Source organism: Orcinus orca, chromosome 11, assembly GCF_937001465.1.
Source record: "Orcinus orca chromosome 11, mOrcOrc1.1, whole genome shotgun sequence".
Lineage (NCBI taxonomy): Eukaryota > Metazoa > Chordata > Mammalia > Artiodactyla > Delphinidae > Orcinus > Orcinus orca.
In genome coordinates, this window is record NC_064569.1 from 65,435,569 (window position 1) to 65,448,227 (window position 12,659).

The following is a 12,659-nucleotide window of genomic DNA, read 5'->3' on the forward strand; positions in this document are numbered from 1 at the left end:
ATTATGCTTTTCCCATTTACTAGAAAGTTTCTCTCAGATAATCTGATCAATTAATCTTTGTTTAAGATTTCTTTAAAATATCATCTTGAATAGCATATTAAATATACCATTTATTGCCATACAATGAAATAAATATTGTACTTATAAAAAGCTGGACTTTTAGAGGGCTTGAACACTGAAAAGATTGCAACTACCTTGTCTCCAAATTAGTCAAAAATCTTATTTTATGTTTTGAAGCAGTATGGAATGTACATGCATGTTTCAATCAAAATAATTTCTTGCAAAAATTTCTAACTGTAAAATTTCAAGGGTGTTAATGAAGCTGGAGGTTTGGGGGTTGATTTTTTGGAGTGGCTGTTTGTTCACAGGCTTTAAATTACCTTCGTTTGCTACTGCCTTGGTGCTAAGCAATTTACACATATTTAAACCTTGCAATAATCCTGTGAGGTAAGGATCATCAGCCTCAAAATACAGATACTGAAATTACAGTGTAGGGAAATTAGCTCATTTTCCTAGTTTTCCCACCTAATTACAGGCAGTACTAGGATTCAAACCGGGTCTCAACGGCTAATGATTTTAAGCTTTTCACATGCTTGGCGATAGTCAACAGGTTTTTAGTGTCAAAGGTGAATGGTCTCAAACTCAGGTCCTGGCCTGCATTTGACGCTATTTTGCAGCTCTGCATCTGGCTCACGTTTCTAGTCTTACTGCCCACTCCTGTTCTGCCTCTCCACTACACTCCTCCTGTGCTGTACTGTATGCTCTTCCCTTGGCTTGAAATGGAACTTACATTCACAATCTGTTTCGTAAAATTACTTAAAACATGACAATGTACTGCAGGGTCCAGAGAAAATGGTTCCACCCAGCAGTGTGTGTGGGGGGGTTTAATTTCATCTCACACAATCTTTTAATTAGGCCTTTGGTTTTTAAGCCCTTAACCTTCATTCTGAACCTCCAGGGGAACCCAGGGCCTCCAAATCCTGAGGCATTTCAGGTGTGTGATGAGGAAATCCATTTTCTCCATTCACCTCCCCCTGCCCCCACCCCAGTCACATACCATGAATTCATTTTCTTTCCATGCTCTCACTTGTTTTCTTGTCCTCTCCTGTTCTCTTTGTTCTTCTGGGTGTTTACCATCACCACCACCGCCACCACCACCGTACTTTCTTTTTCAGTGAGGTTTCTAGAAGAAGAGGAATGGATGTGGGTATTTACCTTGTCATATTTTATTGGAAGTCTAAAATCTTTCTTCTTTTTAATAATCATCCTGGTATGAAAATTATGGACTTTGGAGTCAGAGTCTCCACCTTTTTCAAGTCGGGGCACAGAGAGAAAATGGTCTTTGTATAGTATGCTGGGGTGGGTGGCAGGACTAACCTAAGGAGCCTGTGCACCTTGAATTACTGGTGTGCCAGGATATCCGTCACACAGCCTCAAGGTGGTAAACACTGGGATTATACTTCCCGTTTCTTAGTACTTGGGAAATACAGGCGCTAACATATTTGAAAGTGCCAGCACAATGTGGATACACAGTAAGAGCCAGTAGAGATCTGCCTGTTTCCTTCATATCCCCCCCGCCCCCCGCAACAAGTCACAACTTACACAATGCAGGGGCTCACATATCTGTTAAGCAAACGACTAAGATGGATGGACATCACTGTAATACAATAGGGGATGATTTGGAGTCAGAGGATCTTGTAGACCAGACAGCAGCATTAGACGGCTGGGCAGAGGAAAGAAGGAGGACAGGAGGTTATCGGGCTTCCTAACTCTCTCTGCATTCAAATAGTGACAAGTGCCTTTTGCTATTGGAAATCATTTGCTGTGAGGCCTTTGGTAGAGAGGTAGGCTGCAGGTGTTAGGGAAAAGTCTAGCGCCTTCTTAGTTGAAAGGGAATAGCTGAGGTGATTATTTAAAGAAATGTTCTTTGTTTTGCATTAGATTTATCTCTGTTCTGTTTAACCTTTATCTTCACATTATTCTTTTCCTGCAGAAAAAAAAAATCTGTTTACAATCTTCCTAGGGTCGGGGCATTCATTATTTCCCACTTCAGATTTGGGAATACACATCTTTACATTTAAAACTGCAAACACCGTCACACCAAACAGCATATGTTTGGCGTAACAAAGGCAAACGCGACCGCATCTGTAATTCACTAACAGGTAGAAAAAACAGTGAAGGAATCTGAAGAATGTTAAACCCAGACGGTAATCTATGCCGCCTTTCTCTTTTAATTTTCCTCAGCTTCCTCTTTTTCTCTTTAGATTCATCTTGACTTTGCTCTTCGTTTGGGCTTAAATTTTTTTTTGGGTGGGGGGAGCGTGGGGTCTCATCCAAAAAAAAGGGCAAAGAAACTCCAAAGAGGCAAATGGGCAGGGAGGAAAAGCAACAAGTCACCCTGCTTTCTGCCTAGATCCTGCGGGGAGTCCAGTTGGCAAGTGAATCCCCATTCCAACGGCGTAACCTTCCCCAGCGGCAGTCACCCCCAAAGCACTTCCCAACTCGGTTGGGCAACCTCCCTCCACTTCTCCTCCTCTCACAGCTGTCGGGAAATCCTGGAGCAGCCCTTACCCAGGAGCCGCTTGTTTTCTAAATAGCCGAGGTTGGAGCTTGTTTTAAAGAGAAAGAAACAAAACTCGACGCTTCAGGGGCTGGGCCGCAGAGCCCTGCTTGGCGGATTCCCGCTGCGGGCCGCGGCGCGGCCGCTCCACCGGCTGGCTCTCCAGAGACCAACCCCGAGAAGCTGCGCACTGCTTGTTTGCTGGAAAACAATGAATTGGGTCCGTCGGCCTCACCTTAGGGGTACCTGTGCGTCGGAGAAGGGAGGCCGCTCTGCAGCCTGAGGGCGGTTTTCCAGGCGAAGTCGCGGAGCTGGAGACGCGCAGAGGCGTCGGGTTTCGCGCGGCGCCGCTCTCGCCCGGCGCGGGGACGCTGTGCGCCCCCCTCCCCGCCCCCGCTCCAGCCTGTGGCTTCCCCCACCGCTCCAGGTCGGTTTTTCCCGGCGACTCCAGTGTGACTTCCAAACTCCCGGGCTCTGGGCACACCTCGGAATTTGCCCCCGCCTCCCGCCTGCTCCCCTCGGGCTCCAGGAAGTCGCGAGCGCCCCAGGGGTCGCCCGAGGAGTGGGCTCGGGACCGCGGGCAGCGCAGCCTGCAGGGGGGCGCCAACGGCAGCGATGAAGCCATCTTGGCTGCAGTGTCGCAAAGTCACCGGCGCCGGGGGACTCGGGGGGTCCCTGCCCGCGTCCTCTCCCGCCCGGGGAGCCGGCCCGGCCCGCAGGGCGTACGTGGCCCCCGGCCAACGGGGCGCTCTCGGGGGCCGGGGCTGCCGGGCGCTGTCCTCGGGCGGCTGCGAGTACAAGACCCACTTCGCGGCCTCGGTGGCCGACCCCGAGAGGTTCTGGGGCAAAGCCGCGGAGCAGATCAGCTGGTACAAGCCCTGGACCAAAACGCTGGAGAACAGACATTCGCCTTCCACCAGTTGGTAAGTGACGCCTTCGCCCACCCCCCTCTCTCTTGGGTGCCAAGGCTTGGCGTCCCCTGCACCGGAACCTGGAGTTCTTTTGGGAAAGACAATGCGACTGGAGATATGCTCAGACCTTTTAATTTGTGTTTAATTTCAATTTCGTAGTCAGCTCTTTTGCCTTGTCCTGAAGGATTAGGTTACCTATTGTGAGCCCCGCTTCCTATAGACCAGAAATTTACCTGTATGGCAGGGCTCTGCTTAGTTGAGCAAGAGCCAGCCCCCAGGGACAGCACAGTCTAGTATGGGAAGCAGCCACGGGGAAACAAGTGCAAGAAGAGGGATAAACTAGGGGAGTGTTACTAAGTATCCACACACTCGGAGGAAGAACGACTTCAATAAGATTACACCTAAGTAGGGTTTGGAAGGGTGGATATGTCTTCTCAAAGTCCACAAGGTCCTAATTATTAAAGTCCACGAGGTGGAACACAGGTTGAAATTTGACTGTTGATATAGTTGCAACTAATTGTGTTGGCTGGAGAGGTGGGAAAGGGGGCTGGTGAGTCAGGGGTTGGTTTGGGAAGGGATTTAGGTATCATGCCAAGTAGCTCGGATTAGGTCCACAGCCCTGTCCTGTATATGAAGCTGCAGTACCGGGTACCCAGAAAGAATTTGCATACAGGTAGGTGGTGCTAGAAATCATGGGAGGAATGAAGTTTTTTGTTTTTCGTTTTCCTCCTAGAGTTGCAGTTATAAGTAGTTATAAACATTGTTTTTATATTGTAACAAACAGAGATACATTTGTAGAATAAATCTCAAACTTGCCAGAGTATTAAGGGTGAGTCACACAGTCAGAACTCAAGAGTTGTGGCTGTTCTTTGGGCCATGGGCCTTAAGAGTGTGGTTGCTTTCATCAGCAAGCCATTAGGGAGAGATGTTTCCTGTAAAAGTTTGCAAAGCACTGCAGTGGGGTTTCCCACTACCATTTCCAAGTTCCCAGCAGTGAGATGGGGGAATGACATGGTCAGGTTTGCATTTGACAAATGCCTTCTTTTTTTTTAACATCTTTATTGGAGTATAATTGCTTTACAGTGGTGTGTTAAGTTTCTGCTTTATAACAAAGTGAATCAGCTATACATATACATATATCCCCATATCTCCTCCCTCTTGTGTCTCCCTCCCACCCACCCTATCCCACCCCTCTAGGTGGTCACAAAGCTCCCAGTTGATCTCCCTGTGCTATGCGGCTGCTTCCCACTAGCTATCTATTTTACATTTGGTGGTATAGGTAAGTCCATGCCACTCTCTCACTTCGTTCCAGCTTACCCTTCCCCCTCCCCGTGTCCTCAAGTCCATTCTCTAGTAGGTCTGCGTCTTTATTCCTGTCCTGCCCCTAGGTTCTTCAGAACCATTTTGTTTTTTTGTTTTTTTTTTTTAGATTCCATATATATATGTTAGCATACGGTATTTGTTTTTCTCTTTCTGACTTACTTCATTCTGTATGACAGACTCTAGGTCCATGCACCTCACTACAAATAACTCAATTTCATTTCTTTTTATGGCTGAGTAATATTCCATTGTATATATGTGCCACATCTTCTTTATCCATTCATCTGTCAATGGACACTTAGGTTGCTTCCATGTCCAGGCTATTGTAAATAGAGATGCAATGAACGTTGTGGTACATGACTCTTTTTGAATTATGGTTTTCTCAGGGTATATGCCCAGTAGTGGGATTGCTGGGTCACCTGGTAGTTCTGTTTTTAGTTTTTTAAGGAACCTCCATACTGTTCTCCATAGTGGCTGTATCAATTTACATTTCCACCAACAGTGCAAGAGGGTTCCCTTTTCTCCACACCCTCTCCAGCATTTATTGTTTGTAGATTTTTTGATGATGGTGACAAATGCCTTCTTGTTGAAAGTAGGAACCTGAAATGGAGAAAGACATCTTGACCAGAGACTGTTCTCTGTCACCACCATGATCTTTCCTCTGTCGATTATTTGGAGCTGTTTAGGTGGTTTTATCTTTAGAATCTGAGCATATTTCCCCATCCAGTCAATTTTTTTAGTAGTGTTTCAGAGGATTTTTCAGATCCTCTCTTATGTGCTGGACAGTGGCCCAAGCACTCGGTATGCATGCGGCAAAGCGGTAAGGGTAGGAGTCATGATGGTCAGCAGCATGGTATCTGGTGCTGGAATTTTGAGTTTGAGTTCTGGCCCTTACAGTTACTGGCTGTGTGTTCATAGGCAAGTTGCTTAATGTCTCTGTGCTTCAGTTTTCTCGTATATAAATGTAGAACTAGTAAGAAGATTAATTTATTAAAGGGTTAAGACCAAGTCTTAATGAAGTAGACCCTATAAATGTTAGAGGAAGAATAGTTGTCTTTGTACTTTCATACCACAATTATTTAAGAACAGGAAATCCTAGTGTTTCTCAGATCAAAACACAGAATTATTGTCTCGCCTAAGAATGTGTTCTCAAAAAGTTCTGTGTCCGTATATATGTCATAAAGTATGGAACTGAGATTATTTACATGAGCATCCTTCGCATAAAACTGTGTGCAGAGAACCCAATTAAGAAGTCACTGGGATATTCCAAGTAAAAACCAATGAGGGCTAGACCTAAGGCAATGGTCAGACCATTGCCAATGGTGGCAATGGAAAGGAAAGGACAGGTTTCTAGAGGATTAGTTGAAGTTGGTGAGGGCTCAAGGGAGTGCAGAGAATGTGGAAATCAAAGTGTCCATCAGATAGACATTTAAGATCTGGAGATTTTCTCTCTGATGTTTCTTTCTCTTTTTAATTTCTGGTTGCTTGCCTAAATTTTAAAAAATTATATGCAGGCTTCCCTGGTGGTGCAGTGGTTGGGAGTCTGCCTGCCAATGAGGGGGACGTGGGTTTGGGCCCTGGTCTGGGGGGATACCACATGCCACGGAGCAACTGGGCCCCGTGTGCCACAACTACTGAGCCTGTGCTGTAGAGAGCCCGTGAGCCACAGCTACTGAGGCTGCGTGCCACAACTGCTGGGGTCCGTGTGCCTGGAGCCTGTGCTCCACGATGGGAGAGGCCACAGCAGTGAGAAGCCCACGCACAGCAGCACGGAGTGGCCCCCCTCTTGCTGCAACTAGAGAAAGCCCGCATGCAGTGACAAAGACCCAACACAGCCCAAAATAAAAACAAATAAATTAATTTAAAAAATGTGTATGTCTAAAATGTTCCTTTTTTTTTTTTGCGGTACGCGGGCCTCTCACCGTTGTGGCCTCTCCTGCTGTGGAGCAGAGGCTCCAGACGCGCAGGCTCAGCGGCCATGGCTCACGGGCCCAGCCGCTCCGCGGCATGTGGGATCCTCCCGGACCGGGGCACGAACCCGTGTCCCGTGCATCGGCAGGCGGACTCTCAACCACTGAGCCACCAGGGAAACCCCAAAATGTTCCTTTTTTAATGAGGATTTTTGTCAAAGGGTCCTTGTAGGTATTTTCAAAAATTCAGTACATTGTAGATCACTGATATTTGACAATATTGTATCTGAATTCTGTCTTTGTACTCTTGGAATCACGTGGCTGTACCTGTTTTATAGCAGCCCAACAGATCAAAGTGAATAACAGATAAGTCTTTGAGTCTGTATTTATTTTAGCAGTGTGATTCCGTCTTACTAAGGAGTTTGGTTGGCAGAGCAGAGTTGGGGAGGCAAGTAGACACAGCAGACCATACATCTAATCTGAAACTTCATTCAATATGTGGTTTCAATCTGAATCCTATTTGCAGATATTTCTCATTGGTTAACATTTTTCTGCAAAGGAAAACTCAAGGGCAGGACAAGTGTCTTTTTTTTTTTTTTTAATTTATGTCCATAGATTCTAGGACAGAACAGACATATGAGTTTGAAAAGTGATAGTCAGATAACAGGATACATAGACCTGATGATTTTTGATTCTGTATGTCTTGGGAGGTGGTAAGTGGATGCAGGCACAATTTGATGTGAAGGTGCTTTGCTTACTTGTTTTTGAAGCTGGGATGGGGGAAGGGAGATGTTGACTGCCAAGTTCTTAAGTAAAATGAGGAGGGGTCGCTACAGCTAATTGTTCTCTTCTAGGTGGAGCTGGCATAGGTGTAGTCAAGATCTCTGATGCCCTTTGGCTTCCAAGAGGCAAGAGGGATTCTCTTTCCTCATTATAAGCTTGTCTGTTCATTTTTCATGAAAGTAAACGCCCCTCCGAATCTACAGGCCTACCAAAAGCCCCAATGCATAAATAGTAATGCATATTAGCTTTCATAATGGCGTACACTACCCAATAGTACTTTACGAATGCAGTAGTGCGAGCATGGAATAGAAATCTTTAAGGGTGATATACTAGGGACTTTCTATTGTAGGCAATAGCCCTGTAAAATACATTTCTGGGACTGTAATCGCTGAGATCTTTGAAAGACAAATTACATGTAGGTGCTTTAGGAACATGTGAAGAACCACCTTTCCTCACAGTTTGTTGGTTAATTCACATTGTTGACACCTAGCTTTGGGGGGACTAAATTCTCTATTATAGAGACTTCAGTAGAGAACTGCAATATAAGGTGAAGCAATTAGAACTCCTAGTAATTTCTCTAATCCTGGAACAACAGAATGGATGTTTTGGTTATTTTCTCCTGATGAATTAGACATCCTGCTGCCTTTCCTGAAAATGAAATCCAGCTGCCACTCTGAAAAATTAGGCAATTCACTTTTGCGTGCATTGTGGTTAACTCTTCAGTCTGCGTCATCCCTTATCCCTTTCTTTGGAAGCGTTGCAATTCTGTTTTTTTTAAATAACATTTTCTATTTATTTAAACAATATTCAATGATCAGACTCTCACATACTGTTTGGTTTAGAATTTAATATGCATTAACAATGACTATAACCTGAAAAGGAAAAGTCTCTGACTAAATGCAGATTATTAGAAAATGATTTCTGCTTGGTTAACATCTCTATGATGGAAATTGTTTAGGTTAACATGCAAGATCTCAGTTTCTTACTAGCTATGAGATAAAGGTTGTTTAATCCCTCTAGGTCTTAAAATGGCTCATAAGTGATAAAGACACCAATCATTCACTCACTGTGTGTATAGTACAGAGAAAATGATGAAAGAGATAGTGGAGAAACTCACTACACAGCGGTAGGGGAGACATACATTAAATTATCACAAACCTATTTATTTAGAGTTGCAGTAGATGCTATGAAATAATAGGGGGATTTAAAATAATCTTTTCTGGAAGGATCATGGTAGGGGTCTTGAAGAAATGATGGTTAAACTGAGATCACAATGAGTAGAGATTAGAATCAGAAGGAGAGAGGAACATTGCAGACAAAGAAAACACCACATGCAAAGTCTGTGAGGTGTGAAGTAGCTCAGTAAATTCTAGAAACTGAAAGAAGGCTAATGAGGCAGGGAAATTATCAAGAAATAATAGAAGAAGAAGAGAGCCATATTGTAAATGGTCTGGTGAGTCTCGTTAAGCATTTAAAAATTTCCTGGCACAAAACACATGTCACATAGTAGATGATCAAAACTTGAATTTACTACTCTTCTTTCTGCACTGGAACAAGAAATGTTTGTGTTCAACCCCAGGTCCGCCGCTTGCTTTGGACAGGCTTCATTATCCTTATTGAGTAAGAATAAAATAAGAATGATGATAGTATCAATTTCTTAGGATTATACTGGTGGTGGGGAGCATGTAAAACGTCTAGGACTGTGCCTGACACACAGTCCTAGGTACTAATGTCTTTGGAATAGATAAGCTAATATGGTCCAGGAAGTTTTCAGGGAAATGATAGCATTTAAACTCAATCTTAAAGTAGGACTTAGAAAGAAAAACACTTCTGTGTGCAGAACAAACATGACAGAGGGATAGCAGTGAGAAAGAACCAAATACACTTGTAGGATAGAATGAACAGTAGACCAGTTGGCTTCTCGTGCTTATTTTGAGTTACTGGTACTCGAATTCAGAAGGTAGTTTCAGGATGGTTTTGGAAGGCTTGGAATAGAAGCTAAGGCATTTGCCTTCACTTCTTAGGCTGTAAGTCACAACCTGATTGTAATCCTGCAGATAGGTTTTGTGTGACCCAGGTGCTTTTTGTTTGTTTGCTTTTTAAAGTAGTTGTCAGTATTTAAACATTGGAAGATTTCATCTAAAATCTAAATTTCCTTTAATGATTCAGTTTTTGGGGGCTTCTCTTAAAAAAAAAAAAGCAGAATATCTGTCAGCAGTGAGTCAGCATTCCTGCATTGCAACACTTGGCCGGAACTGAGTGACTGCTGTTCCAAGCTAAATTAGACATAGTGACTTCCTGGCAGTGAGGTGTAGGGAAGTAAAGAAGTTATGGTGAACGTGACAATTTGACTCAGATATCCAAGTGGAGGAATTGATTGTGAAATTAAAAATAATGAGTTGAAAACTTGGCGAGGACTTGTAGAATTATAGATTTGACTGAAATTTGTAAAGAGGTGAGAGCTGAAGCTTGGTGAATGCCAAGTGGGGAGAGAGAGAGAGAGCAATTTAGAGGGAGAAAGAGGAGAGGGAGAGAGAGAAAGAAAAAAAATACTAAAAACTGAACTTGGAAGACAAGTGGAAGGGGAAATAAAAAAACCTATGAGAGTGAATGAGACTTGTTCAAAGAAGTAGGAGAAGGAACAGCAGGATGTTTTTGTGCCATGGAGTAAGAGGGAGAGAAGAGATAAAAATAGGGCAAATCAATAGCGGTAAAGGGCTCCAGAGATGTTTTGAGGTTATTGAGGATTGAAAGACAGCAGTTTTGACTCAGGGATCCTCAGTGACTTTTTTTTTTTTTTTTTTTGCGGTACGCGGGCCTCTCACCGTTGTGGCCTCTCCCGTTGCGGAGCACAGGCTCCGGATGCGCAGGCTCAGCGGCCATGGCTCACAGGCCCAGCCGCTCCGCGGCACGTGGGATCTTCCCGGACCGGGGCACGAACCCGTGTCTCCCGCATCGGCAGGCGGACTCTCAACCACTGCGCCACCAGGGAAGCCCTCCTCAGTGACTTAATAATGCGATGTCAATGGAGAGATGAAAGCCAAAGCCAGAATCCTGCATTACAGGGTGAACTAATGGTAGGGAAAAAGAGTCCATGGAGATGGTTGACAGTGACAGGAAGGGGAGACAAGATGATAGCATGTGGAGGTGTCTGGGTTACCAGAAAAATAGTTTCCTCACTATCTTTACTTTCCCCTCCTCCCCCTTTAGGAGAATCCTTTGTTTAAAGGCAGAAGTGAAGAAACCTGTGAAATAGGAATCAAGGGAATTTTGCTTATTTTGAAACCTGTTCCCCATCAACAGGACTCCGTGTTTTTACAGGTTGAACTTTGTGTGGTTTCTTTCTTTCTTTTTTTTTCTTTAGATACCACAAGTTCATGGAAGAAACAAAATGGAAAAGTCTAAAAGATGGAGTAAAAAGCTACTCAGCAGATCTATATGTTCTTGTTGTATATTGCAGAGATTCTAGTGAGCTAGATATCTAAGCATTTGATTGTAAGTTTGACAGAGAAGATAAGGAGACAGTTAAAAAAGGTGAAAGAACTAAGATTTGTTGATTTGTTAAATTATTCTGGGGTTTCAGACATCATGTCAATAAGTGGTTCAGAGGGAAGGAAGTTCTTTATCTTGTACTTGCAACTTTTCTGAGTTTGACATTCTTTCAAAAGAAAACAAATAAGGAAAATATAATGCGGATTTTATATAACCAGAAAGTAATTTAATTCCTCTACTGAATTTTGATTTTTGGCAAACAATTAGTCAGCCACGTTAAGCTGTTTCAGAAATTCAATCTCTCTCTCTCTCTTTCTTTCTTTCCTGTAAGATTTCCTTCGTATTTATCAGGTATTATTAAAATTATACTTAATTCTGGTTTGAAGGTGAGAGTTTTACCTAGAGATGAAAAATGTGTCCCCTTTTAACAAACTCTAAATGAAATGTATTTATTCATAATATTGTGCACAGTACAGGTATATTTAAAATTTAAATTATCATTTTTTATAAATAAAAAATATTTTATGAAGTTATCTGGTCAGCATGAAAAATGGCCTGTTAGAAATACTGTCCCTCAGATAACCTCATCAACAAAGACCAATTTCAAAAGATCGGCCTTATTTTATATTCTAAAGGTCAGCGGCTTGGTGCTGTTCTGTGTGTAATTTTCTCTGTCATGCTGCTGAACGTTCAGGACAGAACAGAGTGAACTACTGGAATGCTATGATTACATAAGCAAGGATGGATTGCCTGACAAATGGCACAATCAATGAACAATGGAAATTCAATCAGCTGTGACCAAGTGTGGGAGAAAGTCCAAACTCTTATCGCCTCCTGGAAGGTGGCTTACTTTTCCTTTGTTCATGCTATATACTGTTAGTTGAGAAAAAAAAATCCAGTGGTTGAAATTATTTGTTTCTCCTTCTCCTCCTGCTTCTTCTTTTCCTTTTCTTTCTTCTTCTTCTTCTTCTTTTTTTTTAAAGCATTTCTGCTTAAGCAGCAACTCCATGAGGGAGATCATTGCTTTCCATTGTGGTGTGACATTTGTGAGAGAAATGTGTGGAAGGCTAATGAATCTTTGTGATAATATATATGAGTGTAATAACTTCTTTAAATTACAGTTTTAGGAAGCACATCTGAATGTAGAAATTATTTAAACCATGTGGTTAGAGAACTTGTAAAAAGTATGAATTATATAAACTTTTGCTGATATTATGGCCAAATGAGGTAAGCGACAGTGCATAGAAAGGAGAAGTATTATTCTTATACTATCTAGGAAAATTGAAGTTTAAGAGTTTCCAGTATGAAATAGTCCAATTGAAAATCTTAGAATAGCTGAAAACAGGTTTTTCAAATACATTGTTTGGATAGCGTTTGATTTATAACTTGTAGGTAAGTAGTGAATTTTACTGATTTAACATATAAGTTGCTCTCAGTGGAAGAAACGCATCTGAAGTCTGTAGGTCTTTGATTTAAGAGATAACTCTGGACAATAGGAATATGTTCTCCTTAGGTTTTGATGTTAGAATAACAACATTTCCCAAGTATAATTTTTAAGATGTCTCCCAAGAGACATCAGTTAAGTAAAAGAAATTTGGGAAGATTAAGGGAAAAGAAAGAATACTCAGTATCTGCTGTAGACATGATCAATATAGATATTTGTGCAAAAAAAATTAGTACAAT

At 42.6% G+C, this 12,659-nt stretch overlaps 2 protein-coding genes across 14 annotated transcripts in view; one reads left to right on the forward strand and one right to left on the reverse strand.

The window, feature by feature from the left end:
* LIN7A (lin-7 homolog A, crumbs cell polarity complex component) overlaps nucleotides 1-2,958 on the reverse strand; it is a 247,281-nt gene extending 244,323 nt beyond the window's left edge. For 7 of the 8 annotated variants that reach the window (XM_049694326.1, XM_033407191.2, XM_033407188.2 and 4 more), the window contains exons 1-2: nucleotides 2,796-2,958; nucleotides 1,058-1,183 (exon numbers count right to left, since the gene is read on the reverse strand). The gene's annotated coding sequence lies outside the window, so the exon portion shown is untranslated. Of the gene's footprint in view, nucleotides 1-1,057; nucleotides 1,184-1,602; nucleotides 1,724-2,795 lie in introns of all 8 variants that reach the window. The other variant, XM_049694324.1, reaches the window with a different exon arrangement.
* Nucleotides 2,959-3,032: 74 nt separating this feature from the next.
* ACSS3 (acyl-CoA synthetase short chain family member 3) overlaps nucleotides 3,033-12,659 on the forward strand; it is a 144,468-nt gene continuing 134,841 nt past the window's right edge. For 5 of the 6 annotated variants that reach the window (XM_033407181.2, XM_033407180.2, XM_004280618.4 and 2 more), the window contains exon 1: nucleotides 3,033-3,483. In XM_033407181.2, coding sequence (XP_033263072.1) covers nucleotides 3,176-3,483 — 308 coding nt within the window. In that variant the 5' untranslated portion in view covers nucleotides 3,033-3,175. Of the gene's footprint in view, nucleotides 3,484-4,668; nucleotides 4,751-12,659 lie in introns of all 6 variants that reach the window. The other variant, XM_049694322.1, reaches the window with a different exon arrangement.